General features: G+C 45.3%; 1 protein-coding gene across 1 annotated transcript in view; it reads left to right on the top strand.

Annotated features, from left to right (window-relative positions):
- Positions 1-19,020, top strand: part of TMEM132C (transmembrane protein 132C) — a 446,814-nt gene that overhangs the window by 140,866 nt on the left and 286,928 nt on the right. Inside the window, exon 2 of the mRNA XM_035258174.3 lies at positions 6,187-7,075. Coding sequence (XP_035114065.2) covers positions 6,187-7,075 — 889 coding nt within the window. The remainder of the gene's footprint in view (positions 1-6,186; positions 7,076-19,020) is intronic.

Genomic DNA, 19,020 nt, shown 5'->3' on the forward strand with positions numbered 1-19,020 from the left:
AGTTAAAATGGAAGCTCTGAGCCATCCCTAAAGAGAGGGAGGCGAATGTGCCCTTGTTGCTGGTGACCGCAGAACGAGGCCTCTGGGCTGAGAACAGGAGAGAACGTTTTCTTTGAAAAGCCATCTTGACAATCCAAGCCCGTTTGGCTGAAGCACCAAAGGCAGCTTTGATCTGCTCGCCAGTGTCCCTGCCGGGAAAAGGATTAGGGTCCTTCCAGAGGACAGCAGAGCTGGCTGCCCCATATGCTGGCCGGTGGCGCAGGCTGCACTGACTGACAGGAAGGGACAGGAGGGAAGGCTGGAAAGAAGGAGAGAGACACCGCCCATCTCCTCTCTCAACATGCAAATGCAGGCTTGTTTGGGTGTTCTGTGGGTTTCAAATCACGGAAGCCAGGGAGGTGGGCTTTGTTGGGTTTGGGGAGTCAGCACTGGGGCAGGGGATGTTTTTGGGGTGAGTGTGCAGCGCGTTCTTAGCTATGCCCGCATGTAGCATAAGCCCGTGGAGGATCTTCGCAAAGAAAATATTCAAACAGCAAGGAGGCTGCTGGCGGTCCTTCTGTTGATGTCAGGGATGATTCAAAAAACCCAGGAAGCGAGGGGTGACACGCCGCACTTTCCCACCTTGGGGCTGAGCCTGTAACCCCCCGAGTATTCAGCAACTTAGCTGGCTGATTCTTCTGAATCAGGAATCTCAAACTCAAGGCACCTGCGGAACAAGGAGGCCGCTGCAGGGAGCATGGTGGGCTGAGGGTAGGATGACAGCAACACCGGGGCTGCAAGTCACCTCCTCCCATCGTTGCCATGTGGGGAGAAAGCCCGAATGTTGCCAGTTCCTCCCATGTTCAAAGACAGGCTGGAAACCCAGAGACTCCCCAGTTTTTAAAAACTGAGTTTCACTTTATAAAGACTTTTTTTTTTTTTTTTGAGACAGAGTCTTGCTCTGTTGCCAGGCGCCAGGCTGTAGTGCAGTGGCACAATCTCGGCTCACTGCAACTTCTGCCTCTGGTTTCAAGCAATTCCCCTGCCTCAGCCTCCCGAGTAGCTGGGACCACAGGCACACATCACCACGCCCAGCTAATTTTTGTATTTTTTTACTTTATAAAGATTTTTTTTAAAAACACTGTGGGCCAAGCAAAACCCATCTGCAGGCTGGATGGAGCTCCAGAGTGAGGAGCCTGCAATGTCAGGTCTGAATACGTGCAGAACCCAGAGCCATGTGGTTTATGCCCCAGTCAGTATCACCACTCCCCGTGCCGAGTCTCAGTAGGGGGCCAGAGACCCGAGCCTTGGAACTGGGCTCCCACCCAGTGGAGAGAGGGTGGCATGCTTATTCATTCTGCTAATTCATTTCACCTGGAAGAGTTAATAATGAATACTTCCTCCCTAGCTGAGAAAGAAGATGACGATGACAAGATAGTATCTTCAGTGATTGATTGCTAAAAGTCACTCACCCCCTCAATGGGTCAAGATTATCAGAGAATCTGACGAATTTGGGAATAATAATATGGCAGGGCACTGAGTCATTATCTTTGAGTAACATGAGAAAAATGGCTTATCTCATTACAATTTTTTCCAACAAATGAGTAAATATACACAGGCAAAATCTCTAAGGGAGAGATGAGGAATTTAAAAAAAAGACCAAGGTATCTTCCTTACGTTTTATTTCTTTCAATGAAACAGTTTTATTTTGACACAGAGTCTTAAAAAAGAGTTGCAAGAATAGTAAAAGGAACTTTCATATACCCTTCGCTCGGGTTCCTAAATGGTGAGATTTTACCGTATTTCCTTTCACCTGAGGTCCCCTCCACCCCAAGCTGTTCGAGAATAAATTGTAAGCAAACATAATGTCACTTTATCACTAGTTCTGAATACATATTATTTTCAAAATAAAGATGTTCTCTTGTATAAGTTCAGTACAATTATAAAAACGAAGAAATTAACATTGATACAAAATTATTAGCTATTTTAGAGACTTGCAAATGTTGTCAGTGGTCTGAAAAATGTTCTTCACAGGAAAATAAAATTTCCAATCATGTGTTGCCTTCCGTTTTGTGTATCTTTGGACATCTTTTTATCCACAAATCTGGAACAGTTCCTTCAACCTTCCTCTTAATTCATGACCTCAACATTTTTGGAGGGTATAAGCCAATTGCTTCATAGAATGTACCTTAGACATTTCCCCATGATTAGATGCAAATTATGCAAATTTTTGCAGAAATCCTAGGGAATCGATATTGTGTTCTCCTCCATGGTGCTTGTTGGGGGACAGTTCTCTGTTGGCCCCATTGCTAGTGATGTCAGTTTTGATCACTTGGCTAAAGCACTGCCTACCAGGTTTCTCCACAAAAACCTGCTGGCGTTTCCTTTGTATTCAGTGAACAACTTGGGGCTAACTTGTTGAAAGACAATTTAAATTGATGCGAATCTCCTGTTATTCATGAAACTTCCACCAGCTGGTTTTAGCATCCACTCATGATCTTTACCTGAATCAGTCACTACTGTGAATGTTGTGAGTGATCCCTTCGGATAATATCATCAGGAAAAACTGTCCCTCCAAGGCTGGGCGCAGTTGCTCACTCCTGTAATCCCAGCCCTTTGGGAGGCCAAGGCAGGAGGATCACCAGAGGTCAGGAGGTTGAGACCAGCCTGGCCAACATGGTGAAGCCCCATCTCTACTAAAAATACAAAAAATTAGCTGGGTGTGGTGGCACATGCCTGTAATCCCAGGTACTTGGGCTGAGGCAGGAGAATCACTTCAATCTGGGAGGCGGAGGTTGCAGTGAGCCAAGATTGTATCACTGCACTCCAGCCTGGGCAACAAGAGTGAGACCCTGTCTCAAAACGAACGAACAAAAGACTGTCCTCCCATCTGACTTTATGACATCATCGAGTCACAGATTCTTATTTCATTTAATGGCTTATAATCTTTTAACATCATTATTTATTCTGATGCTCAGATTATCTTCAATTTGTCCAGTGCTGCTGCTACTGCATCCTTTGGACACATTCTTATCCTAAGGGCTCTTCATCCACCGGACACAATAAGATAGGTGTTCCCGGTTCTCCTTGTATTGGTAATGAGAGAATTTTCCAAGCAGTCCTGGTTTCTTTTAGTGAAGAATGGTATTTAGAAACCAATACCTGGGTGCTAGATGTGCATACTGCTCTTAGGGTGTCACTGAGGACAGAGCTAGGAAACACATCTATGTACATATGCACACATACACATGTATACACAATCTACATCTATTTATCTGTGTATAAATTACAAACTGGAGTTCATGTACACCAATCCCATTCTAACCCACTGCGGGTTTCATTTTGGCCTTACCCCTTTCTAAACTTGTAAACCCTTCCCTGACAGTGATAAACAGCCTTCCAGGTTCACAATATATTTCTTTTTCTTCTTCTTTTCTTTTTTTTTTTTTTTGAGATGAGTTTCACTCTTGTTACCCAGGCTGGAGTGCAATGGTGCGATCTCGGCTCACCACAAACTCTGCCTCCTGGGTTCAGGCAATTCTCCTGCCTCAGCCTCCTGAGTAGCTGGGATTACAGGCACACACCACCATGCCCAGCTAATTTTTTGTATTTTTGTAGAGACGGGCTTTCACCATGTTGACCAGGATGGTCTCGATCCCTTGACCTCGTGATCCACCCTCCTTGGCCTCCCAAAGTGCTGGGATTACAGGCTTGAGCCACCACATCCGGCCCACAATATATTTCTTATCTCCTTGATAAGAAATGTACGGAAAGTGGTTTCAGAGTTGCTAATTCATACTTTTGTCCAAAACAAATTTACTCACTATCGTTCACTGTTTGTCTCTGATTGTTGTCTTTAGCCTCGGGATTTATAGCCAAAATATGTGTCCAAAATTCCTTGGATTAGCTCTCCCTTGCCCTCCTTCAGTGTGGTTTTGATATTCATTTGAAATACAATTAAGTTCATTTGTTTCCATTTGTAACCAGTTCAGGGTTTTTACTCATCCTTGCGGATATTATCATCATATGTTAAACATTTACACGATTCCAAAGGTCAGAACTATACCAAAAAGCCACACCCTCCATCTCTTCTCCCCATCATCAGCCTTCTTTATTTCTGCCTGGGGCTGTTGATGACCAACCTCGTAGACTGTGATTTCTTTTCCTGTGTGTGCATGTGTGTTACATGAATGAGCAGACACACAGACATTTTCTTATCTCCCTGCTATAGTTTGGCTGTGTCCCCACCCAAATCTCACCTTGAATTATAATAATCCCCTTGTGTCAAGGGCAGGACCAGGTGGAGATAATGGAATCATGGGGGTAGTTTCCCCTTTAGTGTTCTCAGGGTAATGAATACGTCTCAGGAGATCTAACAGTTTTGTAAATGGGAGTTCCCCTGCACACATTCTTTTGCCTGCCACCATGTAAGTCATCCCCTTGTTCTTCCTTTGCCTTCTGCCATGATTGTGAGGCTCCCCGTTCCCCAGCCATGTGGAACTGTGAGTCCATTAAACCTCTTTCTTTTTTAAATTACCAGTCTGGGGTACGTCTTTATTAACAGTGTATTAGAAAACAGTCTAATACACTCCCCTTCTTTCTTAGCAGAAGTGAGTGTACTCAGATAGCCTTCTGCACTGTGCCTTTTCACTCAGCAGTATATTTTTGAGAGCCCTCCATATTGCTTCATACAGATCACACTCCTCTTATTGCAGTCATGCTGCTCCACTCTGTGGTTTACTGTAGTTCATTCAACCATTTTTCTACATAAGGGATTTAGGTTGTGCCAAAATATCTTGCATTTAAAAACCAATGTTGCAATAAATGATCTTGTGTGTGTGTGTTTTCTAATTGCCAGAGGTCTATCTTCAGAGTAGATTCCTAGAAGTCAGATGAAAGAGTCAAGGAAAAATGCAAATGTAATGCCAATTTCCCTTCCAGAAAGGCTGTAGCACTTTTCATTCTCAGCAGCAGTGTTCTAAGAGCGCCTCTTACCTGAAGACTTTCCCACAGTGTGTGTTAGACGTGGTAGTTTTTGTCAGTCTTGTAGGTGAGAAGTGGTATTTGTTTGCAGTTTTCATTTGCATTTCTCTGTGAGTGAGGCTCAATAGTTTTAACGATATATAAAAACAATTTTAATATGTTTTTGTGAAAGTCCGTATCATTTACCCCTTTCTCTCTCGATTTTTAAAAATCTTTTTTCTCACATTTTAAGACCTCTATATCACAGCCATTAGCCCTTGTAATGTGATGTATGTACTGCAGATATTTACTCCTAGCTTGTCATTTCCTTTTGACTTTATGGTATTTTTGTAATGCAAATATTATAAACATTGTATAGGCAAATTTATTATTTTTAAAATTGCATTTAGATTTTGAGTCATCATCGTGAAGCTCTTCCTACACCCAGGTTACAGAGGAATTCATCCGTGTTTTCTTTAGTGCTTAAAAGAAGTAACTTCTTTGATTTATATTCCAGATCCATCTGAAATGTAATCTTACATATGGTGTGGGTGCAGATCTACTTTTTACTTAATGGCTGTACAGTTGTCCCGGCATCAGTGATTTGAAAGTCAACATGTGCAGCAGGTGCAGTGGCTCATGCCTATAATCCCAACACTTTAGGAGGCTGAGGCAGGAAGATTGCTTGAGCCCAGGAGTTCGAGACCAGCCCAGGCAAAATAGTGAGACCCCCATCTCTATTAAAAAAATTATAAAGAAGAAAAAAAGGTCTATGTTTACCTCGGTATTCGAGATGCTACCTTTATCACCTACTAAACTTTCATATGTTCTTGGGTTTATTTATGGATTTTATTCTTTGGCCTGTTTTGCTATACATGTACCAGTGCTATTCAGTACATTTTAAACTCACGCAGATTACGAAGAAAATACCCATTTTACTCCTGTAGGTAATTTACCAGCATTCTGTTAAGTTGAACTCTATGAAATTGCCACCATTCAACGTATCTTACTCTACCGAATTCTCATTTTCATATGTTTCAACCTAATATAAGTAGATGCATAATTCATGACCCATGTCGAATCATTTAATGACTTATTCCATAAAAGAATATAAAAATTCTAGCCAAGTGGACTTCAGAATTTCTATCCGTCATTTCCAAATGGCTTACAGGCCTAACAGCTAAGGAGGAGCCTATTAATAATCCCCTGTTTGTCTTCTTCTTTTCTTTCTTTTTCCCCTTTTAGTGATAGAGGGTCACGGGGTCACAGACAACATACAGAGATTCTCCTCGCTGCCACCTTACCTCCCTGTGAGCTACCACATCCTCAGAGCAGAGACCTCCTTCTTCCTGAAGGAAGCCAACCAGGACCTGCTGCGGAACTCCAGCCTGCGGGCCCGGGTGGAATCCTTCTTTACCTACAAAACCAAGCAGCCCCCAGTACTGAATGCCAGCTATGGACCCTTCTCCGTGGAAAAGGTTGTGCCTCTGGACTTGATGCTGACTTCAAACTTTTTAGGTCCAACCAGTAAGTTTAGTTTTGACTGGAAACTGAAAGCCCACATCCTGCGGGATCAAGTCTACCTGAGCCGGCCCAAAGTGCAGGTTCTGTTCCACATCCTGGGCAGGGACTGGGACGACCGCAGCGCCGGGGAGAAGCTGCCGTGCCTGAGGGTCTTTGCTTTCCGAGAGACCAGAGAGGTGCGGGGCAGCTGCCGGCTGCAGGGGGACCTGGGGCTGTGTGTGGCCGAGCTGGAGCTCCTGTCCAGCTGGTTCAGCACCCTGACGGCGGTGGCCGGGAGGAGGAGGCCCGTGGACCAGTCGGAGGGGACCCCTGTGGAGCTCTACTACACCGTGCACCCAGGAAACGAGCGAGGGAACTGTGCTGGGGGTGACCTCAGGAAGGGCAATGCCATCCGTCCAGGAAAGGACACACGGGAGGAACCCACATCCCACCTGAAGAGGATCGGCACCGTCCGCCTTCACCGGGCCCAGGACAGCGCCCAGCTCAGTGAGCTGCGTTTGGATGGTAACGTGGGCATCTGGCTGCCTTCCAGGCCAGTCAAGCAGGGAGACGTGGTCACGGCCTATGTCACCATCTCCAGCAATTCCTCCGTGGACTTCTTCATCTTGAGGTAGGTGCCTGTGCCTGCCCCCGCTCATCTTTGCCATGCCTGGTGTGAGATTGGGTTCCATGCTTGGCAGACAGATATTCAGGGAGCATCGTTGTTCACTACCTTCAGGGGCCTTTCAGCTTTAGCAGGGGAAGCCAAATTATGCACCTGCCCACATGCTCTCAACAGCCCTCCTTACACCGTGGGTTATGGAGGGAAGAAGAGGCAGAGGGCAGGCAGAATTCATATCCAAAAGGAGCAAGACGAGCGTAATCCTCCCCTCTAGACTTTCCGTTATCCTCACACCTGAGACTGCTTCTGCTGTGGTTGCTTTGATGAGATACCATTTGAGTTGCATGGTTGAAAGTCCATGTTCAAGAAGCCCAAGAAAAGGCAGAGGAGCGATGACCTCTCACCTCGGGTGTATATATGTAAAGAGCCAAGCAAAGCACCCTTGTCTTAATGAGGTGGGGTTAACTGTTGCCTGTTAGTGTCTGGGAGGCCTGAGTGCACGGTGTAGCGTAGCAATAACTAAGCAAACATGCCCAGCGTGAAACTCCTCAGCAAAGGTATTCCATCTTGTAAGACTAATAAACAAAACAGCCGAATGACCCACCCACTTTTACCACTGCGGGTTCGACAGACAGAAGCATCAAAGCTGTGACAGGGCTGCTGTTCCCTCTGCATTCTACAGTCTGGTACAGGAGCACGTGTTTCGTGAGGATAATTAATACTGGGGCCAAATTCACTTAAACCGAATCCTCTTAAGATGTGGACTAGAATGTCATAATAATGAGAAAGTTGTTTGTTTGAAATGTGTCTAAAAAATAAGCGGGATAAAGGTGGGTTTTTTTTCTGTTGTAGTTAAGGAGGCAGATTGTACTTTTAGCTGTGCTTTGGTTCTTGCTAGAATAGAGCCTCAATCACATTTTGAATGAGTTTCCTCAAAAAATATTTGCAAGCTAGAATGAGAGGATATCATACCCTATTTCATTTCTGGTTATCTTTTGTCATAGGACTTGAAGGATGCTTATTTTTAATGTTTTGTTTGTTTTGCTAGTTTTTGTTTCTTCATTTACAAAAAGGTTCAGAGATTTCCATTAGTTTCTCATCTTACTCCTTCAGATTCAAATAATTGTCCTCTGAAGTATGCATTTTGTCGTTACCTTTACTTTCCTTTCGATTTTTAAGTGGACTAATTTGGCAGATCCTCGGCTGCCAGTGTCTTTTGGACATGCTTGGAGGACTGTTATGACATCCCTTTCAGCAACGTCATGAAATCCTACACCTTTTATGAGATTTACGGTACAGGGGATTCTCACTGCATTTGCACTGTGAACCTTGGTGGTCCGTGAGGGACCTGCTGACATCATGGTGGGGAGGGACGGGTCTCGCTGTCAGTGAATCGGTGGCTTATTGAAAGTATCACGACATTGTCACTGAGGGGGCCAGGAGAGCCAATATTCAGATAAAAGGATCTGGACATTGGGTTTGCTTCTGCCTGGCTTGGATTCGAAGAGGTGCTCCTCTGGGAGGTCTGAGTTTAACTTTTGGTCAGTCCGTTTGCCCCTGAGTTTCAGATCAATCATGAAATAACTGCATCTATTCCTGGCTTTGGAAGCTGAAGACAGAAAGGTCAGGAAACCGATGGCATGCTAAGTAGTTGTAAAATTTTAGAGTGATCATCTCCCCCCTTGCACTTGCTTAACTTCCGTCTTCAGAAAATGCAGGCTCCAGTGTCACCAGGGTGAGCGTGAGCCGAGCCAGCTGGGTCCCTAGGTCTAAGGTGCAAAACCTCCCAGCTGTACCTGAAGGGATGCTTTAACCAGGCTCTTCAGAGAGGAGCATCTGTTTTCTGAATTTTTCATCACAAAGATAGACACGGTGGTGGTAAACAAAGGTCTTTTAACCAGCTGACCTCAATTCTGATCCCCTCTCTTCTACTTACAGACTAACCTCTGTGTGCCTCAGTTTCTTCCTCTCTAAAGCAGATGTAATTATAGTGCCTGCCCCATGGGGTTGTGAGGATTCAGTGGGCTAATATTTATTTGCAAATTGCTCATCACAGTGTCTGGCGTACTGAAAGTTCTCTGTCAATATTGAATATTACTAACTGGGCTGTTTTCGAACTTCCATCAAACCTTCAATAAGCATTGACTTCCACCTTCGCAGTGAAAGGACATTGTGTGTCGTGTAAAACAACTCCCAAGTTTATTCTCAAAACCGTGTTATTCCCATCACACTATGATTTTGTTTAAAGAGCGGCGTCTTTGTGTAATGACAGGAGCACTTGTAGCACAGAGGGTACCGATGGTGTGGTTCTGGGGTGTGAGACTTAGTCACATTTAATGGCACTGCTTGATGCCATCGAGTGCAGCAGCTGTTTTTCCTTCATTCTGATCTTTCCAGTCACAGATCAAAGTCCTGGGGAGAGAAGATCCCCTCGCCCCTGTTCACCAAGATACGGCATGTGTTATAGATTTCCTTACCTCAGATTTAAAATTTGAAGCAAATTTCATAAGGGCTAAAAGCAATTGCTCATGGAAAAGTCTGAGCAGAAAATGTTCCCCAAACACAGGTGCTAATGCATGTCCTTGAGTCTCAGGCGTGTCAGAATTCAGTGAATAGGGAACAAATAAATCATCCGGAGACCCATCTTTGAGGTTCATTCTTACTCTGAAGATGGAATTTCTCTGTTTAAAAGGGGGACATTATGGATGGTATACGCATTTCGGAGCCTCGACTTAATTCGAGTTGCCAAAATGACCTGCAGGCAACAGCGTGTCAAAAGTAATTTTGCTCTGTGTGGAGTCTCTGCTTCTCTCCCTTTCTTCACCCCTCTCTCCAATTCCCCCATTTTCCTACCATGATTGAAGGTACTTCTTTAAAAAAATTAAGCTCTTATGTTTTTAAATAATTATCAATTTGTAAGAAGTTGCAAAAATAATACAGTGATTTCCCATAGATGCCTCTCCCAGCTTCCACTGGTTGTAACACCTTATATAACCATAATACAATATTGACACCAGGAAACTGGCATTGGCATAACATTATTAACCAAACTCAAGCATGTTTAGATCAGAATGTCGGTTTTAGGGCACCTTATCTCTTTCCAGCTTATCTGTGACTGAAGACGTTTCCAAAGGCAAGGAAGTTCAGTTGGAATAATTAGTTCCTTAGAACACGTGCCTGAGTCTCTCTGCGTGTCCATCAGGAAAAGATGGGCTTAGTTTGCTTGTCCTGCTTTTTGGGGGAGTACAGAGAACTGCCTTCCAGTGCAGAGATGCCATCTTTCCAGGCCCTCAGATACGTTGTGTGTTTCTGTATCATCAATTCAGTGTGCAGGTATCCAGCCCTGGCCATTTGCCAGGCACTGTTCTACAGCAGTGAATGAAACAGACAAAACTCTCTGCCCCAGTGAAGCTTACGTTCTAGTAGGTAAGATAAAAATAATCAAAATGTGCATGTGCACCAAGAAGTGACGCAACCAAAGGGTGTAGTTTGCACAGCCTCCAAGGCTGCAGGCACGCCCTTCTTTCTGAATCTGGTTTTTGTCAAGAAACCAGTTGGTATTTGGGCACCATCTGCCTTAAGGTGGACAACATCTGAGAGGCTGTCAAAGGGCTTAGCCTCAAGCCAGCAGGTAAAGACAGAGTCCCTCAAATTCCATCCTGCATAAAATGAGCTTTATGAATAACAAACTCTCCAAGATGGGCAGGAGCTCTTCCATGTGTTGGCTCACAGCTGCGTACAAGAGATGCACAACGCTAGATGCTAAGTGCCGTGGAATTGCAGAGTGTACACGGCTTTGTGTTCTGTTGTCATTCACTTCTTCTAACGCTACAAGGAAATGTCCTGTTCTCTGTTAGCATACCTCTAACATTCTGAGAGCACCTACTAATCTTGCTTTTTGGGAATGAAGACAGGTCACTGTTTCCAAGCCTTCTCCTTTTCTTGCTGGAATTTTAAAACTTTGTTCTGTTTTCATTGTTTATATTTAAAGTTATTTTCTTTTGATAGCTCAAATACAAAGTAAACAGTGGTTTTTCATTTTCACCGCGGATACAATATTTCTTTTCATTCACTTGGTAAATATTGTCTCAATTAATATGTATTGAGCCCTGCCCATTTGCCAGGCATTGTTACACAGCATTGAATAAAACAGGCAAAGCTCCCTGCCTTTGTGAAGCTTATGCCCTAGTGGAGGAGGATAAACATAATCAAAAGTGGGCTGAGAGTGGTGGCTCACACCTGTAATCCCAGCACTTTGGGAGGCCAAGGCAGGCGGATCACCTAAGGTCAGGACTTCAAGACAAGCCTGGCCAACATAGTGAAACCCCATCTCTACTACAAATAAAAAAAAAAAAAAATAGCTGGGTATGGTGGCAGGCACCTGTAATCCCAGCTACTCGGGAGGCTAAGGCAGGAGAATGGATTGAATCTGGGAGGCAGAGGTTGCAGTGAGCCAAGATCTCCAGCCTGGGTGACAAGAGCAAAACTCTTGTCTCAAAATAATAATAATCATCATCATTATCATCATGGAAATTACTAAGTGAATACGATGGATAGTGATGAGTGGCTTAGGAAAAAAATTAACAAGGGAGGAAGAATGGGAAGTGCTAAGAATGCAATTTACATAAGGTGATGGTCAAAGCGTCGTCATGTGCAAAGGTCCTGGGGAGGCTTACTTGGTTTGTTTCAGGAACAGTAAAGAGACAAATGTGGCTGAAACAGAGTGGAAGATACGAGAGGCAGGGGGAGGTGAGCTCAGCGGGGAGCTGGGATTCACGTCACTCGGGACTTTATGAGCCACTGTAAAAACTTGATTTTTGTTCCAGGTGAGTTGGGGATGACTGGATGGCTTTGAATAAGGACTGTCATGATGTAACTTATTTGTATGTATTGTAGTAATCTAGGTGAGAGAAGAGAGAGACTTAGATGAGTACAGTAGCGGTAGGGGTGTGAATGAGTGTGCAGATTCTGGATTAATTTTAAAGCCAGGACTGATAAGATTCGTGGGCACCCTTGTGTGAAGGAGACACAGAGCGTCAGGATGTCGGGGATGAAGCTCAGAGCTGCCATTCCTGTGATGGAAGCCTGTGGGAGAGGCAGCTTTTCCCTTTCTAGGTAATGTATTATAATTTTAATTTAATTTAAATGTGCTTTAATGCTTAAAATCACTGTTTCAAGGAAAAAATATTCAAGAAGCAAATAATATAAGAGGAAGTGCACAGATGTGGCAATAATAGTGAAGTTGGCGTGAGTCTTGCTGAAGTTTGAGAACCAGCACCGTGTCTTTTCATTGCAGTAGCTTTAGGAGTACACGTGGATTTTGGTTATAGAAATGAAGTACATGGTGGTGAAGTCTGGGATTTTCGTGCACCTGTCACCAAATTACCAGTAGGTAATTTTTCGTCCCACAACTGCCTCTTGCCCTCTCCCCTTCCGAGTCTCTAATGTCCATTCTACCACTCCGTATGCCCCTGCGTATCCATAACTAACTGCAGAGATGTGGAGTCAACCTACACGCCCATCAGCCAATGAGTGGATAAAGAACATGTGGTGTATATATCATCCACCTCTCTCCAGCTGCCTTCACTATGGCTGCCGGTTAGATCACAGGAGACATCCACCCAGGACACAGAATGTGGGATCACCAAGGTCCATTGCTGGATCTTTTCTCTTGGGAAGTGCATGGGGGACATGCAGGGAGACCTTGAACGGTCTCTCCTCAGGGTGAAACCCAAGGACTTGCTCCAGTCGCTCTTTGCTCCATGGCGTCACTGACAAAGCTACGGCATTTGGAGAGGACTTGGACTTCTTGGGAATTTTTATGGGACTAATAACATACATGGAGACTTGGCATGAGCCTTCTTTGCAGGATCATTTTCACAAAGGACACTCTTCTGTGAGCGAAAAGAAGCAGACTGGATGTTGTTTGCAACCCCACAAAGTGAGTTCAAAGGCAACCCTTGCTTTATAATCAAATCGACTCATGAGACTCAAAAGTCAAGGTGTGGAAGATGGAATCTTTGTTTCTTGTAGCTATAATGTTATTTTGGAAGCCTATTTTAGAAAATAAAAAGTAAGGATGGGTACGGTGACTCAGGCTTGCAATCCTAGCACTTTGAGAGGCCAAGGTGGGTGGATCACGAGGTCAGAAGTTCGAGACCAGCCTCACCAAGATGGTGAAACCCCATTTCTGCTAAAAATACAAAAACTAGGTGCGGTCATGGCTGCCTGTAATCCCACCTACTTGTGAGGCTGAGGCAGGAGAATTGCTTGAACCCAGGAGGCAGAGGTTACAGTGAGCCAAGATTGTGCCACTGCACTCCAGCCTGGGGGACAGAGCAAGACTCAGTCTTGAAAAAAGAAAAAGAAAAGAATAAAATAATTACCAACATAAATGAAAAGCAGATATGCAGATAGGTTTTGCAAGTAGTTATAAGTGTGTTGGCTCATAAGGATAAGTCCTTTTTCTGCCTCTCTATTCACTGCTGTATCCCCAGCCCTTAGTGTATGACTTAGCACAGAATAAAGCCCCAGTAAACATTTATTGAACAAATGCACAATCAGATGCCTAATATCAAACCTACTTCATAAACATTCCTTTTCATGGATCTCTTCTTTCATAACTAACGAGTTTTATTGAAATACAGATCAGGATTCCTTAGAGAAAACACAGGCATCATTTACTTTTCCAAGGATGTTTAAAATATACTGACAATGGAGGTCCTCAGTTCTGAAAATTCCCACTGCCATCCCAGTGTACCTCCATGCCCCTGAACACCTCAGGGTGCTGAGGACGGTGCGACTTCCCCATGACCGCCTCCCAAAACCTACGCTAGCTCACAGAAGCACTCCGCTGTCAGAATCAGTGTGTTTGACTCAACTTGCACGTTATAAGTAAGTAGGTCGGTCTTGACCCTGCAGGTGATTGAAGCAAAGAACTGGGATATGGGGCGTGAACCTTTGGCCTTGTTGGTAAGCAACCAAACTGATACCTAAAAAGCAAAGGTGCTGGTCATTCATCCTCTCCAACTTAAAGCAAGCTCGCTTAACTGAAAAATGTGATTCATATACATGGAAGGGATTTGTTCTCTGCTTGTAAGTAATTCTGAGCCCCGCATAAGGGATGCTAAGAGAGTCATAAAGCATCGTTCCTGACTGGGAGATTCTACGCTGCTGCTAACATGAATTTATGCGTAGTAAATAGACACATCCCCGTGTCGCAATGCAATGAAGAGAGATGCTTAGCATAGGGACTGGCTTAGTCTACGCCAGGGTTTCTCAACCTCAATATTGGCGTTTTGGGCCAGATAACTCTTTCGTGTCGGGCTGCCTGGTGCATGGCAGGCTACTGGGCAGATCGCTGGATTCTGCTCAGCAGACCAAGTCCAGGAGCACCTCCACCTCTGCTCCAGTTCTGACAAGCAGAATGTCTCCAGGCATCGCCAGCTATTCTCTGGAGGACAAAATCACCCTGGCTGACAACGTGAGCCTACGCCCTTGATTTGCAGAGAATACAGATATCCGGATGGTCTGTGGTAGTGGGCTTGTGATGGTCCTCAGACATAACTGAAAATAGAACAGCGATTTATATTGCTTCTCTCTCCTTTGCTGGGTAGGCTTTGTATGTCAGGACTGATCATGGAGCCTTCAGGACATAAATCCTAAGAGATTTTTTTTTTTTAAGTAAAACACTGTGAAATAAGGAGGTAGTCCTCCCTCAAGAATAAAGACGGAACGAAAGACAGACTGTTCTGTGCGAAGCGTGCAGCCTTTAATAGCCCTTGTTTTTCAGAGGTGCACTCACAAAATAAGAGAGCAAGGAGCTGCTCTCAGCTACAGCAGAGAAGGTGATGTTCTTTCCTAGCCGTGGGGTATGGGGCCTCCTGGTTCGTTAGTTCCATCCTGCTTTGACTGGTGGATGAGGCCCAGTCATTTTATTAGTAACTAACCCTCCCCCAACCAAGCCAACAGCGTGCGGCATGTGCTTAACAGCGACGTGTGGCCTCACCATGTTCCAATAAAAAGGATGAAGGGTGGGTGCAGGGAAGAAAGTTTCTGAAGAAATGTGCTATGATTTATGCAAGAATACTGAGAGAAGTATCACTTTTCCAAACAGGATGAGGTTTATGGGTGGATTCAATTCTAGAATCTCACTGTATGTGAAGGAAATTCAGGTGGAGTTAGTTGAAAGACTGGCTTTTTCCTGTAGTCCCAGCTACTCTGGAGGCTTAGGTAGGAGGATTGTGTGAATCCAGGAGTTCAAGTCCAGCCTGGGCAACTTAGTGAGACCCTGTCTCTTAAAAAAAAAAAAAAGTGGCTTTCACCTCTTTTCAAAGGACTTTGGGAGGTTAATCCATTGCAGACCGAACCTAAGTTTCTAACCAGCTCAGGGCAAAGGGCAGAGTCACAGATTCCCACAGGAGGGTGAGAGGTGGGCTTCACGGGTCATGCCCGTCCTAATGGACGAAAACCAGTCATGGATCCTCAGAAATGAGTTTCCCACCTATGCAAGAAATATACACGATTGCAAAATACATAAAGGCTCACAACAGCTCTCCTTTTCATGGCTGAATAATATACCCCTGTGTTCACACATCACCTGACGAACGAATGAGCAAAATGTGATATTTGCATGCAATGATACATTACTCAGCCATAAAAGGAATATGCTACTGATAAATGCTACCATATGGATGAACCTTAAAATATGACACTAAGTGAAAAACAGAAAGCCAGACGCAGAAGGTCACGTACTGCTTGACTCCATTTATATGCAATGTCTAGAATAGGCAAATCCTTAGAGACAGAAAGCGGATTAGTAATTGCTAGGACAACAGGAGATGGCCTGTGGGGAGGGACAGCTGGTGGGTTTGGGGTTCTTTTTGGGGTGATAGACGCATGCTGAAGTTAGGTAGTGGCGATGGCCGCGCGACTTTGTGAATATACTGAGTACTGAATTGTGTCCCTGACAGAATGATACCCAAGACATGATGTGTGGCATAGAAAAGGCTGCTGACCTCGACTTTTCTTTACTGTCTCTGACGACACATTAAACATGGAGCCGATTTTCAAAAATTGATCCTGCAGATGGTTTATCGGTTCGGTGGCCACATGTTTTGTTTTGCCCATTCCTTAACGAGGGTTTTTGGACCAGGCCACTCTTCCTAATTTATTATTATACTTAGTACTGTATCACATTTAGAAACCCCTTCAACATTTTTGATTAGTGAGAATGGCCCAAACAGGGACCAGCCAACTTCAGTCTGATATGTGGTTGAAGGTGGCAAACTTCAGTGCGTATATGTCCAGGGACATAGGTGAGGGAAGCTCCTGCAGGGGAGGGGGAGGGAGAGGTAAGGGGATATTTAAAAGGGCCTCAGCATCCCCCCCCACCATCATCTCCATTAGCCAGGCCCTCAGGCCACCCAGATCAACACATAATCTGATGAAGACACTATATCCATAATGCAAACCCAGTTCTGATGCAAACTCTCCACTGCACACCATGGCCAGCCTTTTGTACATGCCCCAACCCCTTCCCCTTGGCACTCACCTGGGAGGGGCCACAGTGAATGGCACTCACGCGTGTGCCCTGCTGAAGGGTGCAGCCACATTACAAGTCCCCTCGATTTCAGACATGCCAGAACCCAAGACCACAGCAACCAGAGTCACTGGCTGTAAAGAGAAACTGGAAGTGGAAGCTGACAGCAGAATAGCTTTCCACCACCGCTGCGCAGGCGGAGACTTGACTGTGACTCTGGATTTAAATCATGCCTCTAAGCAGAAGGATGCATCAGTTTCCTGTGGCTGTCATAACAAATTGCCCCTAACTTGGTGGCTTGAAACAGCAGAACTTCATTCTCTCACGTTTCTAGAGGCCAGAAGCCTGAAATCAGGGTGCCAGTGAGGCCACGCTCCCTCCGAAGGCCGGAGAGGAGGCCCTTCCTTGCCTCTGCCGGCTCACCTCCATGGTCCTTGCTTGTAGCCACATCTCTCCAACACCTGCCCCTGTCTTATGTGAATTTTCCCCCTGTGTCTCTCCTCTGCATCTCAATATCCCTGCCCTTTTCCTACTGGGATACCTGTGTTTGAGTTTCAGGCTCACCTGCATCCAGAAGGCTCTCATTTGGAGATTCTTAACTAATTCCATCGGCAAAGGGCCTGTCATGCTGAAGTTCCAGGTGAATGTGAATTTGGGGGTGGGTGGGAGGCAGCATTCATCCCGTTACTGAGAAGACAGACTGCCCCGCGTGCTTCAGAGCCTGCCACTCTGTCATGCCGTGGTTCTTTTCAATTGCCGCCTGCCCCTTGGCAATGCCAGGCCATGTTCCCTGTGGTGGAAAAGCAAAGTTACAAATGGGAATTTGGACCGTAGCCATGTGGAGAATAAACTCCTCTCTGCCAGAGGAGTGTAGACCGCACTCTCAAACCCACTCTTCTAAGTAGTGAGCGCAGCCCATGTGTGTATGCTGTTACAGCTTAATTCTGGCGAGTGCGGTCTGTTCTTACCTATTTGACGTCTGAGGTATGAGAAACCCTCAAAGGCATTGTCCGGATAGCTTGCTTGCCCTGTGTTCTCTTCGGCTCTGTTTCCTCCTGGGAATAATCAACCTGCAGGACCCAGGGGACTCCTCAGGAGCAAGCTGACCGTTCCCAGACTCCTCATTAGCAGGGGAGACCCTAAAACAGGATCACGTTTGCATTGACTGCAGATTTGGAGCAAATTCAGAGAACTCTGGAAACGCGTTTTCCCACAGTCTGTAAAATTCATTTCCCCTGCTGAATGCCTCCAAAGGAAGGGTTTGTTTTCATTTTCTTCAGCTTGTCATTTTAAATGTATTCTTCTGGAACAGAGAAAAGGAACAATTTTCTTTCTGCTTGGGAAGAAGTAAAGAAATAATGTTTCCTGCCCCGTCCCCCTGTCCCCCTGTCCCCCTCTCCCCCTCCGCAGCTCCCCACAACACATGTGGTTGCCAGGCAGCCCAGCTCCCGTGAAACACTGGAGAGCGATTTTACTGTTGTGGGAAACATTTAAACATCAAATTGACTCCAGCTCTGTGAAAAGAGAAAGGAACCAGAGCCCTTCTGACCCGAATCCTGCCTTCTTTCTTCCACATTCTTTAGCCCATTTAAGTGTCGTCTTAGTTTTCGAGGTCTCCAAATCACAGCTTTGTCTGTTGTGAAAGATTTAGCCCGTGAATTAGTGGACCTGTGACACACAGTCCCTTTCTATCTAAAAATCTGGGGGAGGAGAGGCAAGTGACGCTTTCACAAAGCACGCTGGGTAGTCCAGTATTCTGGGTTCCGGGGCGTCCGTAGAGACCCGCATGCTGCCACCTGTTTGTGGTCATGTCATTGCTCCAGGGCCCCTAAATATTGCAAACCTGCACCATTTATGTCTTGAAACCCCAAAAGTAATTAACTGAATTAAAATCTTGGAGGGAGAGAGAGAGAGAAAACCCGTTTCAAAAGCATTCTGGTTGCATCGTGCTTGTTGAAAGCGTTTCCTGGAACCTCCTTGCTGTGTCAGCTCCCATTTCCTGTGCCCCTAGAGAAGCGAGGAGTGTTCTGTTGCCATTGTTCTGAGACACAGCCTCGCTCTGTCCCCAGGCTGGAGCACAGCGGTGCAATCTCAGCTCAATGCAACCTCTACATCTCAGGTTCAAGCGATTCTCCTGCCTCAGCCTCCCGAGTAGCTGGGACTACAAGTGCACGGCACCACGCCCAGCTAATTTTTGTATTTTTATTAAAGACCGGGTTTCACCATGCTGTCCGGATGGTGTTGATCTCTGGACCTCATGATCCGCCCGCCTCGGCCTCCCGAAGTGCTGGGATTACAACTCCAGCTCGCACCCTTCAGCAGGGCACACATGTCAGCCATTGCATCTGGCCGTGGTTGTTTGTATTTATCAGTTTTTTGAGTTTCTACTTCCAAAGGTATAATTTTTTTTTTT

This window comes from Callithrix jacchus, chromosome 9, assembly GCF_049354715.1.
Source record: "Callithrix jacchus isolate 240 chromosome 9, calJac240_pri, whole genome shotgun sequence".
Classification (NCBI taxonomy): domain Eukaryota; kingdom Metazoa; phylum Chordata; class Mammalia; order Primates; family Cebidae; genus Callithrix; species Callithrix jacchus.